Raw genomic sequence first — 18,554 nt, 5'->3', positions numbered from 1 at the left:
GGTCCTTTTTGTTTTGCTTTATCACAGGCATATGCCACAAAAATAAAAGAAAATTGATGCCACCTAAATGTGGCCACCGCTTGCAAAACACATTTTGAATAAAAACAAAAATCACTGATGCAGTTGCTTCACTAGTGTTTATTTAAATAACATATCTTTCAAATGGAACATGCATTTTATTATTTGTGATGTAGATAGAAGTATATCACCAACTAGCTTAATTGCTGAAAGCTACAATGTTACAATATCACTTTATAACTGCAACTTTTTTTTAAAAGATGACATAAATCTCTCTTTACCTGGGCACCCGAAGTGAAGGCAAAATTAATAGCTGGCACTTAAATTGATTATGTACAAAGTAAAATGAAAAAGCACTGAAGAGAAACATCCTATTTTAGGTGGAAGTAAACAAGGTGCACAGACTTTGTGCACTTAGTCAAGGCGAAGATAGCCATTGAGTAAAGTGGGTTGACCTATTGCCCCATTGTGTATTTTGTGATGGGCAGAAGCAAAATGTGAATGACAAAGAGATCAATATATGAAGCCCGCGGATTAAAGCTCCTCTGTCTATGTATGTTATGTATGCAATCTGTAGCATCTTTCACCCTCCAGAATTCACACTGTAAGCCAATATAAATACATGTTTCCATTGATGTAATTGCACATCTTTATTCGAGGGATGATGCCAAGCTTGGTGAGACCATGCTGAAAAACGTGTTTGGCTAAACGCTGCTTATCATAGGCCTTTTACCGTGCGGACTAGCCCCCAACCATCTACACTTTGCAGGCCTTTCAATATTTTCACATGCATGAACAAGAACTGATTGATACGACTGATACAAATGAGAGTGAGAGGTTGTGAGGTGCATGAGCTGTGTTGTTGGGACCATCCACTATCAGGCCTTTTAATTAGTACCATCATTGGTTTAGCCTGTACATCTGTCTGCAGGACTCTTGAATTGTTTTGCATACTTTTCTACTATGGACTACTCTGCAACCGAGAGGACAGTGTCTTGCATTAAACAGTGTTATCAACTGACCCACTGTGCCTACTATGCCTAGATCACTGTACTGATACTAGGCTGCTGCATCAACACTCCAGTAATGTATTTTTCACTAATATTCAGTTTCAGTTTGAAATCTTTATTTCGATCGGTTGATCATAAAAGATATACATATTATTACACAATGGTTAAAACTCAAGGACATTTTACTAAAAACATTGGTTATAAAATTCAACTTTAAGAACAATACTGGTTGATCATGGTGCTAGAAGAATAATCAGGACACACTCCCTCCCTTTAGCGATTTAGTACGAACATGCCACATTGCGGTTAAAAATTTGGCCATGGAAAAGACAATCAGAGGGGATAGGTCAGTTTTTAAGACTCTATATGCAGGTAATAGTGTTCTGAAACCCAAGTTTTTGAGGAGAGGAACAAGCCAATATTTTCTGCTTTTTTTATACGCTCCACAGACAAATACTACATGAACGTCATTCTCCTCAGACTGGGCACATATCGGGCATAGCCCTTTTCCCACATCACCGGCCCATGATTTTGTGAAGGACCTGAGGGGGAGGGTCCCATACCTCCACTGTAGGAATAGCTTTCTTGTATGTGGCGGAGCAATATCGTTCAAGACAGCTTCGAAGTTATAGGAATCCTTATGTTTGATGAACTGTGCTGTTAAGGATCCCTCATGGATGCCCTCCAAAGCCCGTGCAAGCATATGGTCATAGTATGCACTGGACAGCATTTTCCTTGAGATTCTAGGACAAGCATTTTCCGGGTCTGACCACAGTTCTGGCATTCTGAGAGCTTCACAAGTCCTCCTGATGTATTTTAGCCAGGGCAAATTGGCTACATTAGATGTTGATAGAAATTCCTGGAGCTCAGTTCTGTAGATGGTAAGATCTTGGCTGCTCCAGAGACGACGCCAGAAAGTTAGTGGTTTGAGGCCAAGCTCCTCGGTGATGGGCCTCACTCAGGTCCAATCTCAGAGGTAATAATGGCGTGCCCTGGGGGAGGGCTGTCAACTGCCTTATAAATTTGTTTTCTGTGGTTTGGAGGCTTTGTGATTGTAGATGGCCCCAAAGCACAGCCCCATAAGTGACTGCTCCCCTTGCCTGGGCTTTGTAAATCTGCAGAACAGGGCCTGGCGGACGATAAGATGATTTGCTGGCCATTCTTAGAATGGCCCCCGCCTTCTGGGATAATTTCATGTTTGCTTTTGTTTCGTGTACCCCCCATGTCAAATGTTGGTTCAATGTCATCCCCAGGTACTCGAATGTGTGCACCCTTTCCAAGCTTGATGAACCCAGCATAGGATTGGGGCGGTTAGAGGGCAGGGGATTTAAAATCATAAACTTAGTTTTCTGGGGGTTTACCTCGAGACCCCTTACTAGACAGAAGTCCAAAAACCCATCTAACACTCGCTGAATGCCCATTGGTCATCTGGACAGCAGCAGGGTGTCGTCCGCAAACATTATTGCGGGCACCCTGCTGCCGCACAGTTTCGGGGCGTCGATGTTAGCTATCCCTGTCAGGTGGTCGATCACCCCGTTCACAAAGAGGCAGAACAGGGTCGGTGCAAGCACACAGCCCTGCCTCACCCCCCTGCGAACGGGGAATCTTTCCGTTAAATTTCCGCTTCTTCCGCACCTGACTCGAGCGTAGTTATTGTGGTGTAGTTTCATCAGGACTGCCAGAATATCCTCTGGAACGCCCATCTCTGCCATGACCCTCCACAGTTTTTGTCTGGGGACTAGGTCGAAGGCGGCGCGCAAGTCCACAAAGACCGTGTACAGCGCGCCGCCCTCGACCAGTGCGGTCCTCCAATATATAAGATTCAATCTGAATATCTGGTCCACCGTGGAGACCCCTCTCCTGAATCCCGCCTGATACGGGCTCAGGGTGTCCGTGTCCTCAAGCCAGTTCTGTAGCCGTCCAGCATCAGCCTGCCGAACAGCTTCTGAGAAACGTCGATAAGGCTGATGGGGCGATAGTTGGCTGGGAGCAGAGGGGATCCCTTTTTAAATATTGGGACCACCTCCGCTCCCAGCCAAGTATCCTGGACCTGCATTCCAGCCAGGACCGCATTAAACATGAGCGTGAGATAGGGGGCCCATATCCCAGGCTCCTGCTTGTAAAGGTCACCTGGTACCCCATCGAGGCCAGGGGCCTTGCCTGTCGCCAGCCCTCCGATAGCTGCTCGGACTTCTTTTTCTGTGAGGGGTTCGGCTTCCGGGACGTTCAGTGGGGTAAAAGAGATATATCCCAGAGCCTCGTCCTCAGGTGCATATAAAGTTTCGAAGTGGTTTTGCCACACGCTCGGGGCGATATTAGGTTCAATTGCCGTGGGAAGATCTTCCGAACCATAATTGACAATGCGCCAAAATTTACGGGAGTCTCTGGTCGATAATGCAGCCATGAGTTTCTCCCAATAATCTTGGTCCCATTCCACCTTGGCATTTGCCAGGAGTTTCTTATATGCCCCTCTCCTGGCCTGAATTTCCTCCTTGCTACGGCCCTCCTTGACAGAGAGCAAAAGATTTCGTTTGGAGTTTCGGCATGTTGCATTATACCACAACTTTTTATGCTTACTGTTGGCTCTGGCTGTTCCCTTGGAAAAAAGCTCTGATTCCAGGGTGTGTATTAGAGCTTCATGTGTTTGCCCAAGTTGTTTCCTATTTACTGCGTTGCTGGGTTCTTCACCAATGGCAAAGGCCTTTTCCAGCACTGGTATTATTGTAGCGTAAAGCCTCGGTAGCTTATTGCCACTTGAGAGCAAATTTCCCCACTTCACTCTCCTTCGATTATTCTCGAGTAGTAGCCCAGACTTTGCCCTTTGTTCTTCCCTTCCCGTGATGGCAACGCCCTGTACAGCGTATTCTAGGTCCAGGGCATTATGGTCACTGTCCGTTCTATCTATCACACTAAAATCAATGACGCGTGACCATGATGACAATTGGACAAGCACATAATCCAGTCGAGATTCGCTTCCTGCCTTGTTGTAAGTACATTTACTTGGATTATCCGATTTAGTGCGCCCATTGCACGCCCTAAGAAGTGTAAGGGCGGTTATCTGTAGGGCAAGCGGACTCCATGCCCTCGGTGGGGGTGAATTCGGAACCGGTACCAACCATCTTGAATCCTCCTCTAGGGAGGGTCCATCAAGTAGTCCAGGCAGCGGCTCATAGTGGGAGTTCAAGTCCCCTCCTACCAAGTAATGTGAATCCCTTGGCAAATGGCTCAAAAAAGTGGAGAGTTCCTCAATCGTGGTGGATTCCCTCGTTATAGGTACTGGTCTCGAGTAAACATTTATTATTACCATGTTAGGGGCATTGGGCCATTCCAACTGGACCGCCAATATATCGTCCGAATCCACGGTTTGGGAGCTGGCCTTGCATCCTAAATGGGATGCTACCCATATAGCCAGTCCTCCAGATGGTCGGCCTCTGCCACCCCATTTTGCAGGTTTTGAGAATGCAGCATACCCCTGGCAAGTGTGCTCCTCTCTGGCCCAGGTTTCCTGGAACAGGCAGATGTTTTTTGTATGAATAAAGGAGACCCACTCGTCACAGTCCAATTTGTTAGCCAGCCCTGCGATATTCCATGAAATCAGAGACAATGGCGTTGGCGTTTTCGAACTTTGGGAGGTATTATTTATCCCATCTATTGTCAGATTTGCCATGGTATGATCTAGTGCCTCCCCCTCGCCTGTCTCAGCAATCATATTGCTATCAATCCGGTCTTCTATAGGATCTACATGGACTTGTGGATGTACAGGATCCTTCAGTGGGGGGGGGGGTGGTTTCCGCGGCAACGTGAAGTGCCTTGGGCTATTAATTCCCTCCTCACTGGCCTCTACGGATTGAGATTGCAATTCATCCGTGTTATTTGTTATGGATTGTCAATCGACTGACTCGAGGCTGCTATACCTATTGAAGGTAGGCAGGTAGGGTGGATAATAATTACAGTGTGGCCTGTGAACTTCTCTCACTTCTCCCCTCCATTTGCTCCCCCTTTGATAAGGGAATTCCCAGACTTCTTCCTCATCATAGTCAGATGGGAAATCTCCTATTATAATACAGGGCCCTCCTACCTCTGTTTGTGATCTCCCATTCCCCCCCCATTTCCTGTTCATGTCCCCATCTCTGTTCATCAATGGCGTATGCGTTTGAAGGATAGAAAAATGACAGGGGAAGGGGCTGGATGATATTCTCTTGTTCGTGGTGGGGCCAACTGCAGATGTATCGGGCTGAGAACGAATCTCGGAAAGTGGCCAGTACACAGTCCCCGCCAATCGTTTTCCTCTGGTTGCCTACCCAAGTGACCCTTCTCACCGTTAAGATTTCACTAGTTGGGCCAGGTGGCAGGGGTCTATGTTTAGATAGCCAATCAATAACCTTGTTTTTAAGAGAAGACATCGTCTCAGTGGTAGTAGGTTTTAGTTCAGGTACCCCCGCAAGGATTAGTGTGTAAGGGGACGCCTCTGGTGGTAAATTCACAGTTCTATGTGTATTGTTTTTCCTATTACCTGGGGGTTGTTGGACACTCTGATGATTTTTTGAGGGGTTGGGATTATTTTTAGGTTGGATAGTTATATCTGATGCAGGGGGCGGGGGCGATTGGGTGTTTGTTGGCTGGCTGATCGGTTTTCCGTTGGGCGCGGGCTGGGGAGTCTTAATTTCGCTCGTTTTTTGTTTCGTGTTTTGCCTAGACAGTGTGGTTTTACCCTTTGTAGTAGTTGGGTCCTGAGAACGGATCAGAATTGATTCTGGCCCCCCCTCAGCTCTCTTAGTTTCCAGTTTAAGGCTGTCCGCCAGCTGAACTGTGGACTTTTCAATGTTAACCAGCCTGGCTTCAATTTTGATCAGGCGGGCTTCTAGGGGGCTTAGGAGAGACGTTATAAGGGCGCCTATATCTGCAAGTGTAATATCCTCCGAGGAGGATTGCAGTGTGGTATTGTTAAGGTTGGGGGATTGGTCTAAGTGGACGATATTAGTGGGTACAGCCTCTGGTCTACCCTGGCATCCGTTTCCCGCATTCCTATCCCCAGTTCTTGGAGTATTCCTAGCAGGAGTCGATTTTGGCGTCTTTACATTTTTCCCTCTCTTAGTTCCCTTGGTGTGCTCAACAATCTTCTTTTTTTGGATAGCTCCTTCCTTAGCCCCCCTCATGGAGGTTGGAGCCTTGTCGGCGGTAGACAGTTTGACCGAATCAGGGTAAGGGGTTGGGATTGCAATTTGTTGTGTTTGGCCCGCTGGAAGGGTCAGCAAACTCATGTCATCAAGTTCTGAAATTTCCATTGAAAGGTTAACCCCCATAGCCCCATTATTGGAGTCATTAGCCATGGGCCCCCCCTCTGGTGTTTTGGCCAGGGCCAATGGGCCCAGCGATGATCTCCGTACCCAGTCAATTTCTTGAGAAATACGTCTTTCAAGTCCTTCAATTTCCTCTATCAAGAGAGAACCCGCTTTGACAAAGTATTTGTCGAGTGTACCTTTGGTTTGTCCTGGCACAGCCAATGTTGATTTGCTCCTTGTTTCTCTGGTACACATTTTGAGTCACTTGTACTAGGGATGGCAATGTATGGGGCCAAGGGGGGTAGCCCGGTCCCGGCCTCTCCCGTCCTCGAACGGCCTCAAACGGCCCGCCCTTTGCCCGGGCTTAGCCCCGGCCTTCGTCCCGCGCGCGTCCCGCGTGCGCGTAATGTAGCGTGTTAAAGTAGGTATGAGAGTGGGCGGGAAGAGACACCAGGTGCGCTGGGTTGTCGAAGCGCGTTGCCTCCTCGGTCTCGCAGTCCCGTCCCCTGCCGGCGTGCTGGTTCCAATCCCGGTGATGTGCTCCACAGAGGGCTTCGGCGTGTGTCAGAGTCTCTCTAGCAAACTAGCTGAGTGGCAAGTACAGCAAACGGCTGCGAGCGGCGCCCGCGGAGCGGGGGCCGCGAGTCGTAAGTAGCCTGGCGCGGGGGGGCGGGAAGAGACACCAGGTGCGCTGGGTTGTCGAAGCGCGTTGCCTCCTGGGTCTCGCAGTCCCGTCCCCTGCCGGCGTGCTGGTTCCAATCCCGGTGATGTGCTCCACAGAGGGCTTCGGCGTGTGTCAGAGTCTCTCTAGCAAACTAGCTGAGTGGCAAGTACAGCAAACGGCTGCGATCGGCTCCCGCGGAGCGGGGGCCGCGAGCCGTAAGTAGCCTGGCGCTGGGGGGCGGGAAGAGACACCAGGTGCGCTGGGTTGTCGAAGCGCGTTGCCTCCTGGGTCTCGCAGTCCCGTCCCCTGCCGGCATGCTGGTTCCAATCCCGGTGATGTGCTCCACAGAGGGCTTCGGCGTGTGTCAGAGTCTCTCTAGCAAACTAGCTGAGTGGCAAGTACAGCAAACGGCTGCGAGCAGATACTTGGAGTTTTGTGTTTTGCGTTGGTGTCACTTACTCCAGAGCTGATGCCTGGTGGTTCATGCCACACTGAAACATTGCTGGTGTTAAAGACTGTGATCTAGTTTCCTTAGCCAACTCAAAGTCTTAATGATTCCTTCTGTATGACCTCTATAAAAACAACATCATTGAAAAGTTACTTTTAAGTAGAAATACTTCTTTATAGGGACGTGTAAACAATCTAGGAGTCGCTTCCACGGGGAATCTTTACATGTAGCATCATTAGGCCCGGGTTTATGGATATTATTTTATTGGAATATGTCCCTCACACAGTGCAAACTGATGTTGCAGGGAATTTGCATTTCTGTACACTAGTAGTTTGAAGAAGCTAACACACTGAGAATTTAATAGGTCAATGAGCACATGCACTGTAGATTCTAAGTACTACTTATATACTTATATATACCAGTACAACTGAAGCAAAACAATATGAAGTTATCGGCATGGTGGTATCCTCAGATATTTGATCTATTGTCACTCTTCTCCACAAAGCAGTCAAGACATTACTAAAGTTCGTATTGTCTTCACCGAATTTTTAGGCAGTGTATACATCGTGGTTTTTGGCAATCTAAAGAATTATTTTGCTATTATCTGCATTATGTGCATCTTCTTAAGCTGTTTTTAGGTCTGGCTTGACAGCTCAGCTGGTGCCAAACCTTATGTAAATGTGTTACAGAGAGTGACTTCAACTCCACCCAAATGCTCGACCCCTGAGTATAGAGTATAGATTTTGATTGGACAGAATATCATAAAGGGCATGAGTTTTGGTGTTTGGTACCTTTGTTAAAATTTGTAGGGATAGAAGATTTGCATATTGATAATCCTTGTTTTGCTGTTCTAGGGAGGTAGTTTTACCAACTATAACTTTGTTAGTATTTGAAACATTGCTTCTTTTGACTTGTTGAACTTCTTATGGTCAGATAATTTCTTAGTCACTTTCCGGGTGGCGGTCCCGAACAAGGGACCTCAGAATGAACCTAGCTCCGCCAATATACGTAGGAAATGGGCTAAATTTTCCGCTGAGGCATTCGATAAAGCTATAACAGCAGAAGGCCCCCCCGAGGGCGAAGAAATAGAATCCGCCTGTATAGCACTAAATCGGCGACTCCTAAAAGCGCTAGACTACACAGCACCATGGATTCAAAAGGCTCCGGTGAGGAGATCCAAATCCGCCCCCTGGTTCAATACTGAACTACGAGAAGAAAAAGCGAAATGTAAAAACTTAGAGAGGAAATGGCGGAAGGGCTACTCTGAGACAGAGAGAGTTGAATATAAGAATGGCCTAAAGATATACCACGCACTAATCCGGAAAACTAGGAAATCCTATTTCTGCTCTAGAATTACAGATGCAGACAGCTCCATGAAGGAAATGTTCCTAGTCTATAGGGAACTCTCTGACCTCGCCCCACTAGCAGCCCCCATGGCTGGGTCTGTTGAAACTTGCAATCAAGTAGCAGAGTTTTTTGCTAGCAAAGTAGACAAAATCTACGCTGGCTTCCCAGATACAGCCAGAGCAGGTGCTGGGATGGCAAAAAGTACCCTGAATGTACAAGAGACTAACTGCCTCTCGACATTTCTAGTACCCTCTCAGGAAACAATATGCCACATAGCATGTAGCATCAAATCAGGCTCACCGAGTGATCCAGCAACCCCAAAAAGACTACATGGCAGCATAACCACCCTGGAGCCATATATTAGTCATCTCCTGGCCCTCTCCTTTAAAACAGGAGTAGTCCCTACTGCATGGAAAAGAGCAATAGTACTTCCCTTGAGAAAAAAACCTAATATCAGTCTAGAAAAACTTGACAATCTACAACCTATTTCCCTCCTCCCCTATTTTGCAAAAATTGCTGAGAAAGCAGTCAATAAACAACTCTCTGCTTTTGCTGAAACCAACGGACTGCTCCACCCTTCACAGTCGGGATTTCGAGCTTTACACTCGACCGAGTCGGCCCTGCTATCTTCAACGGAAGCCCTACGAAGGTATGCAGACGAAGGCCAGACGGCGGCACTGATTCTCCTTGACCTAAGTGCCGCTTTTGACACTGTAGCTCATCACACACTGCTACAGTGCCTCAAAAAGGGAGGGGTGAGAGGGAAAGCATGGGAATGGTTTAAATCATTCCTCACAGATCGAACCTTTCAGGTCGCTCAGGGCCAGTTCAGATCTAAAGAAATCAAACTCAATCAGGGAGTGCCACAAGGCTCCAGTCTCAGCCCCACCCTATTTAATCTGTATGTGGCCCCAGTAGGAGGTATCACAGACACATATGGGGCTGAGATAGTGTCGTATGCAGATGATACACAATTGATTGTGACCCTAACGCAACCAGAGGAGCAATGCGCTAACAACTTCACGTCTTGCATGCAGGAGGTGGCACGATGGATGGCGGACAACTGCCTCCGGCTTAATGGGAATAAGACGGAGGTATTGATCGTAGGTAAATCTCCACCCGGTGGACTTCAGCCTGGTGGCCGGAAGAACTGGGTGAACTACCCACACCTAGTAATCTAGTGAAGAACTTAGGGGTATGGCTAGATAAAAACCTATCGTTCGACCACCAAACTAAACATGTGGCAGGCACCTGCTTTGGGATACTGCGGGTCCTTAGGAAAACGCTGGACCTTATGCCCATACCGGTACGCCAGACCCTGGTCCATACCTTAATAACATCGAGGCTGGACTATGGAAATGTGCTGTATCTAGGGGCCAGCATAAAAAGCCTCTCGAGAATACAACGAATACAGAGTGCAGCGGCCCGCTTGATCCTACAACTACCCAGAAGGGCATCAACAAAAAAAGCATTGAGAACCCTCCACTGGCTCCCGATTAGGGAACGGGTAACTTTCAAAGCCCTATGTATAGGACATCGTATTCTTCATGGCAGAGGCCCAAGGTATCTGCTTGGGCTTCTGAAACGATACGAGCCCACCCGTCAACTTAGATCATGCGGCACTGGGCAAGTTCAGGTCCCGAAGGTCAAAACGGCTAGAATGGGTGGGAAATCCTTTAGAGTCATGACCGCTAGGATATGGAACCAGCTGCCAGAAAAACTGCGTCTGGAACCCTCTGAGTCTAACTTTCGAAGACACCTGAAAACTGTTCTCTTCCCCAAAGATTAAGACCGGACTAAGGACTCTGCAAAAATTCATGCCTTGGACTCTGGGAAACAACTGTAGCAAGCAGCGCGGGGACACACTTGCTAGTGTAACCATGCACTTTATAAAACTCAAATAATAATTATGCTTAACAGAGTCGGGCTGAATTGGTTTGATCAAGCCTATGTGTCTGAGCTGTTCATTATGAAAAGTTACGACAAAGGAAGTGGACAGGGTTATTAATTTAAAGATCATACATGAAAGGTACTAGGCCTTTAAAAGTGGATAAGCATGACACTGTATTAAAGTTTTAGACCGGTATTTTGTTACTGCAACTCTCACCGATAACCATAGTAGGTAAGCGTTTTGTTGTTGGTTGTCCCCTGTGATAAATACTAGAGGTGAAATATTTGCAGTCTGAGAATCCTTATGCTTTTTTTATGAAGGGTTGCATATTGTTTTGCTAACTGTGATTTTGTGTATGTTTTGATAAACACATTTGACTTTTCTTGATGTTTGACAGCTTAGGTGCAATACAGTAGACCTCGTAGAGGTCCCTAGTGTGATGAGCCGTTAGGAAAGGCTATAGACTTGATTGGTTCATTCCGAGAAGTTATTATGGAAAGTTACAAAAAAGGGAGTAGGCCTAACTTACTTATCATGAAATGCATTTATTAAAGCTAATTGGCCTTTAAGGGTGGAATGTTATTGCACTCAGTTGGAAGCCGTAGACTGATATTTTGTTACATGGAATCTCACATATTTACTTAGTAAGCAAGGGTTTTGTGGTTGGTTACATCCTCGGATAAACTCTGATGTAGAAAGTCAGTCCTGTTGCTATCCTTGTTCGACTTTCTTAATTGGAGTAGTATCTATCAGGTCCTTATTTAAGAAAATAAATCCAAAGCTCTATACATATATATTGCACGTACACTTCCATCTTAATTGCATAACCAAGAACACATTTTAAAATTAGTTGTCTGGACCCTACCGCTTTTTAGAAATCTTCGCCATTTTGCACATTCAGTTCCCTCTATTTTTTATTACATAAGAAGGTATGTGCTCAATGACCCTCAGTGGGTTTTTCCTGGCGGCCCTGCTCTTGGTCACTGAGTCATTCTTGCACCCGGCACTTTCCCCGGCACACCCTTGCTCTTGTTTCTCGCTGGTCCAAACACGCCTCTGCTAAGTAGGCAATTAAAGAGGTTAACTAGGTCTGTCCTGCTGCTAATTTCACGCCCATAAACTTCCAGTCTCTATTTTTTATTCACTATGGTTGTAGGGGGCCGTGTTTTATGTACTCTATATTGTATGTTTTATGTATATATATAGTTTAATGTACTCTGTATTTTAAAGCTTTCCCCTACTTTTTTAGATCTCGCCTACGCAGCGCGCATGCGCTGCATAGGAGAAAGAACTTTAGCCATCGATGCGCCTTTTCATGCGAAAACGTGCAAGCGTTCCATTGCCTTCAATGGCAACGCGTGCACGTCTGGCGATTCCCTTGCGGGAGCGAGCTTTGGACACCATATGTTTGTAATTAACTTGCAAACATATGGTGCCCCTGCTCGTTCCCACAAGGGAAACAGGCGCAGGCCCCCTCCTGTCTTCCCTGCCCCTGCTGCCTCCTTTTTTAACTCGACTCGCGCCCACGTTTTTTTTCTTTAATGGCGGTGAAATAAAGCCGAAGTGTCTTCAGCTTTTACAGTTCTTTGCGCACGTTTGTTTTCTTTTATGGGCACAGTTATTCCGGGGCTTGCTTTGTACCGGTGACACAACATACAAAGCAAGCCCCGTAATAACTGTGCCCATTAAAGAAAAAAAACACGCGTGCAACGAACTGTATAAGCTGAAGACACTTCGGCTTTATTTCACCGACCTTAAAGTTTCAAAATTGTATTCCGTATTTTTTTCCAACGGTGACACAACGTTGAAAAAAATGCTGACTTCAATTTTTAAACTTTAATGGCGGTGAAATGAAGCTGAAGTGTCTTCTGCTTTTACAGTTCTTTGTACGCGTGTTTGTTTTCTTTTATGGGCACAGTTATTCCGGGGCTTGCTTTGTACCGGTGCCACAACGTTGAAATAAAGCCGAAGTGTCTTCAGCTTTTACAGTTCTTTGTGCGTGTGTTTGTTTTCTTTTATGGGCACAGTTATTCCAGGGCTTACTTTGTACCGGTGACACAACATACAAAGCAAGCCCCTGAATAACTGTGCCCATTAAAGAAAAAAAACACGCTCGCAAAGAACTATAAAAGCTGAAGACACTTCGGCTTTATTTCACCGCCATTAAAGTTTCAAAATTGTAGTCTGCAATTTTACCAACGGTGACCCAACGTTGAAAAGAAATGCTGACTACAATCTTTAAACTTTAATGGCGGTGAAATGAAACCGATGTGTATTAAGCTTTTACAGTTCTTTGTGCGCGTGTTTGTTTTATTTAATGGGCACAGTTATTCCGGGGCTTGCTTTGTAGTGGTGAATGGTGGATAGGAGGAGCACTCGAAATTTATTTCAAAAAAACTTTTTAAACTGATTTTACAAAAATTATTATTCCTTTTCCTCCAAGCGTGCTGCCGAGGTGGCGCGTTTGTCCTATCCGTGCCTAAACTAGAGAACCTATCTTAAGTGTCTAAGACACTTAATCTCAGCGCACTGTAGCTATGCGCGGTTGTCTATGAATCACTCCGCTGAATGTTGTTTACACATATAGTACACAACTTAAAACTTTCAAATTGAAAAGTTTATCAAATGATAATCAACAGAAAATCATTCAAAACATTATACAGAATTCCTCTGATGCAATATTATTCATTCAATACATGATTATACAGCAAAACAGAATTCAAAAATTCAATCATTCAAAAATTATTTTGCGTGGATGACTTTTCTTTAGTGCCCAATGCATTTCAAGCTCTTGGAGCTCTTCCTCAGGGGCCTGTGAACTGAATTGTAATTATAAATTACTCTACCGATATTTATAGGAACAGAAAACCAAATCATCATTAGGTACAGGGTTTGTTGACAGCTTGTGACTTAAAAACATGCTGGTGAAGTGAAAACACAAATAGCCCACACCACTGTAAAAGTGCAAAAAAATTAAACCGAAATTTACAAAAGATCTGACTCACTGGTATCGCAGTCACCAATATCTTCAATCTAAAACATGAAACAAGCAAAAAACATATCATTTATCCCTCAAACTGTGTCTGTGTAATTGTACCTGAAAACGACTAACCGCTCACCCTCTTGTCCCTTACCTTACTGTGAACTCTCAGTGCAAGAAACGAAATGGTCTGCTCTTGTGAGGATCTTCCTCCTTCTGAAATAACAAAAAAGCTCACTCAAATACGGGTTCTAGAACCCTCCAAACCGTATCTCTTCTATCTTGCCATTATGTCTAGCAGCCTCTTACCTGAATACGATAAACATCCTACCATCTTTGAATACAACCTCTTAAACATTCTTACAATTGCCCAAAGGGTGATGGGGTGAGTGTTTTATTTCTCTAGCATTCAAAACATCTAAATCAAATAAAACTCACATTCCTTTTTGTGGGTGTAAGTATTGTGTTCTCTCGACTTAAATATCTATTTTGCATTTGCAAGCCCCCACACACATAACCAGCTTACAATCTCAAAAATGGAAAAAAATGAGGTTATTATTTATATTTAGTAAATTGTTAGATTTAAAAATGCTACAATTTAAATTTAGCACCATAACTTGGGAGGGTGTGAAGTGTACTACAGCATTGTTTGGGGAGGGAAGCCAAGGGTTCTAGCAAAGCCCTCAAAGACACTGCTAGCTCATGATGGCTGCTGCAATCCTTATGAGGGGGACTGTCCAGCAAACAAGGACCAAGGCTCCTTCAACCTTCCAACACACGGTTCATACATTCTGCTTACCAAAAGTGGATGATGTTTTTACGCAGCCGCAGATCATAGGTGCAGTCCTTGGCTGCCTGTCTGGCAAATGCCCCAGGCAACTACTGAAACCTACAGCAACTGAATTGGGTTGTGAGTGAAGCCATCCATGCTGGTCGAGTCAGCGGTCCGGTAAAGGCAATCCACTGACTTACCCTGCACTTATTTCACGGATGTTGCCTCTGTGCGCCTAATCAGGAACAAGCAGCGCAGACAGACACAAAAGGACAATTTAAGTAACAGGAAATAATAGCATCAAGCTGCTGGAGTTTTAAGTACGGGCTAGGATAGGATAAGAGGTTGTAGTATACGTAGAGACTGAATGCACTTGTATGTACATCAGCTGACACAGACGTCACAGCCACCGCTCCCTGAGTAGGTAGGTCTCAAACTGACACAAGGTACCAACCAAACAGACTATATACTACAAGCATGCTGGAATAGAAGCCCACTTATGCAATTGCAGGAGTAACGACGCTTATGAGCCCCTGTTCTATGATCTATTCAAAATTCCAAGTATGTCCCATTAAAGAAAAAAAACAAGCATGCAAAGAACTGTAAAAGCTGAAGACACTTAGGCTTTATTTCACCGCCATTAAAGTTTCAAAATTGTAGTCCGCATTTTTTTCCAATGGTGACACAACGTTGAAATGAATGCTGACTATAATAGTATTACTTTTCAGTATTTGCTTCGAAAAACATGTGCTTGCCTAATGCTTGACATGTCTCACTGTAAAGCAGCTTTAAAGCACAGGGGTAGTGAGGGCTTGCTTTGTACCGGTGACATATTTACACACTACTCAATAAAACTAAAATACACTCCACATAATAACCCTGTGGCACATAATTACCCACCACATAATTACACTCTAGTCAATGCAACATAAAAATACCACACATACCCCTCGCTAACACATAATTACAAATCACATATTTACACTCTATTCAATGCAACAAAAATACGCTACACATAAAACAACTCAGTGCCACATCATTACACTACACATAAGTACACTCTACTCAATACAACATAAAAGCAACACATAAAATAGCACTCAGTACAAGAAAATTACGCACCACATAATTACACCCTACTCAATGCAACATAAAAACACTCCACATAATACCACTCAGTACCACATATTTACACACTACCTAATTACATTCTACTCAATGTAACATAAACACACCCCATATACCACTCATTGCAACATGTTTACATAAAACATATTTCAATACTCAATACAACATAAATACACTCAACATAATAAAAATGCGCCACATTATTACACACCACATCCTAACACTATACTCAGTAGAACATAAATATACCACACATACCAGTCACTAACACATAAATGTAGGACACATAATTGCACTCTAATCAATGCAACATAAACACACACCACATACTACCAATCAGTGCCACATAATTACACGCCACATAATTAAACTCCACTCAATGCAACATAAATGCAATCCATCTACTAACACTCTATGCCACATAATTACACAACATAGATTTACACTCTACTCAATGAAACATAAATACACTCAACATAATACCAATCATTACAACATTATTACACATCACATACTTACACTTTATTCAATGCAATATAATTACACTCCACATAACACCATGCAACATAATTACATGCCACATAATTACATTATAATCAAGGCAACATACATACACTCCACATAATACCACTTAGTGCAAATAGTTATACGCCACATAATTACACTATACGACATGCAACATAAAACAACTCCACATAATAACACTCAGTGACAAGTGCAAATACAAAGAAAATAGAAAACATTTTTAATGTGGAAAACTTTTTTAATCAGGTTGTTCAGTTGTATATAAGGTCGTCTTGCTTGTATAAGTGTTCCAATAAAAATTAACACTTTTTATTATAACTTTTCTACAAAATGCACTGCAGCCACAATGCTATACAACATAGCCAAAAAAAAAGCCTAAACACATAAGGTCCAAAAAGCGAGACCTATTGGCTATGCTAATGCTTGTTTTTTCTTAACAGTGGCTTTTACTTGATTTAAATTGTCATTCCGAAAATGTGTTATGAGATGAATGTTTATAATGGTTTTAATTAACTGTACAATAAACTTACTTACCTCCACCTTAATATGAGTGTGCTTCTTTGTCTGGACTGGTGGTTTGCAATTGGTTTTAATTTTTTTCCTTTTAACCCCTTGGCTGCGGCGGTAATTCCACCGCAGCGCTAGGGGGGAGAGGGGCCGCACGGCGCCTCCATGCTCGTGACAGAACCACTCTGTCACGAGCCTCGGGCGCGCTGTGCTTGTGACGGAGTGGTTCCGTCACGGCCCCGCCCACTCATTCGAACGCTCAGCGCAGGCGCGAAATCGCTGCCGCGTAGGCGTGGCGGCGGGGCTGTGACGGAACCACTCCGTCATTAGCGCAGCCCGTCCGTGGCTGGTCCGAAGGGTTAAAGGTTCTTTGTCATTTTTTAGTTCTTTTTTAGTGTCCTGCTGCTCCCCAGACAGTCCTACTGGGCTGCTCCCTTGCTCTCATTTCACCTGCTTCCTGTGTGGCTACTATTTCTAAACAAATGAATTTCAATCTTGGAATGGTTTACTCCCTTGCTCTAATATGTTGACTTACTGTAAAGATTAATTCAGAGGTGGCATTAGACCGTGATTTACATGTGAAATGCATGGCGTCTTGTGTCTGTCATGAGACTGTTTGTGCTTTTGAGTGAAGACAGCAAGAATGCCTTGTTAAAACCATTTTTGTTTCACCAACAATCACTTTTGTTCTATATGATGCGCGATTATATATTGTTTATAGACTGCAGTGCAAGTAAGCTTGAACAGCTTATTGCCACTTACCAGCTGTGTACTTCATTACCACTCCAGACTCTGTTTTGACCCTCCCTCTGCGTTCTGTTTTCTAGGGTGCACACCAACCAAGTGTGGAAGGGCCTTATCCGATGCATTAATCACCATCGAGGAAGCTAAAACCATCCAGAGGTAATTTACATTATTTTCGAATTCTGAAATAGGTGTGATGTGAGGCCCCCCCACAACATTTTTTCTGCTAGACCTGCTCCCCAACTCCATGGCACGTGTGCTGGCTCCTTCATTCCCAAACCTGCATATCCTGGTTTACCTTGCTTGTTTTCCCACCCGTTTGTTTATAGGGATTAAATAATTATCAAATGCCCTTCGTCCTAAACTCCTCCTATCGGCATGAAGTGCAGCAAAGCGTCTGCCTCAGAATGATTCTCCCTTCCAGTGTCATTCGTTCTTGAGAAATGACGCCCTGAATGTCTTGTTGGGCTTTTCTCTTTTGCCGACTAGTTCCTGTTTCCCAGGTCTTTATAGGGAAGGGGTTGTCCATTCATTAGCAGTGATTTTACCACGGATCGCATGGTAAGAAGGCTTGGTTTAGGAAAATCTCTCCCAGGATGAAAATAGTTCCATATCGCATTGTTTTTGTTCTGTGTTGGCAGAAATAGTAGAATGCATTGTTCCAATAACTTGTCTCTAAAGGGCTTAACCTCATACTGGAGGACATTATCAACGTCTGACGCCTTCCCTACTAATTCATCTTATATTTGTAGCCGAAGATAACCAAAAGGGCTGGAGAGCTCCTTTTGTTCCGGCATCCGTGTAGGTCATCTCACGTTCTCACTAATCTCAAAGTGTACATATTATTTGCATAGGATCGTGCGGGCAACTGTAAATAATTTGTGCAGGATCAAGGAAAATAAGGTGGGTGCTCGTATGAATATATTACGATTGCCTCCTTGTGTGTATCATTTCTTGGAACTGCTCAAAAATATATCATACATGGCAGCGGCGTCACTTATGATGAAGGAACTTTCCCCATCCCCAGTCACTTCTTTTTCTTTTAGGCTGTCCTGTCCGTCCTCTCTTGGCTGAGAAACACCCAGCACAGGTGGTCTGTGTTGATCCAGGTCGTTGCATTTAGGGTTTTTGTATTCTGTTTGCTTGTCTCATTAACCCTGCTCTCTGCTAATAGAGTGACTTTCCCAATCTATGTTGTGATGCAGGAGGCATGGGGACTGTCTGGTTTTATTTTATAG

General features: G+C 44.4%; 1 protein-coding gene across 2 annotated transcripts in view; it reads left to right on the top strand.

The window, feature by feature from the left end:
• Positions 1-18,554, top strand: part of OGFOD3 (2-oxoglutarate and iron dependent oxygenase domain containing 3) — a 1,262,510-nt gene that overhangs the window by 376,035 nt on the left and 867,921 nt on the right. For both annotated transcript variants that reach the window (XM_078654650.1, XM_078654651.1), the window contains one exon: positions 17,400-17,475. In XM_078654650.1, the coding sequence (XP_078510776.1) occupies positions 17,400-17,475 (76 nt within the window). The remainder of the gene's footprint in view (positions 1-17,399; positions 17,476-18,554) is intronic.

Source organism: Lissotriton helveticus, chromosome 7 (genome assembly GCF_964261635.1).
Source record: "Lissotriton helveticus chromosome 7, aLisHel1.1, whole genome shotgun sequence".
Classification (NCBI taxonomy): domain Eukaryota; kingdom Metazoa; phylum Chordata; class Amphibia; order Caudata; family Salamandridae; genus Lissotriton; species Lissotriton helveticus.
Note: the sequence above shows the minus strand (reverse complement) of the source record. Positions and strands in the feature narration are given on the sequence as shown.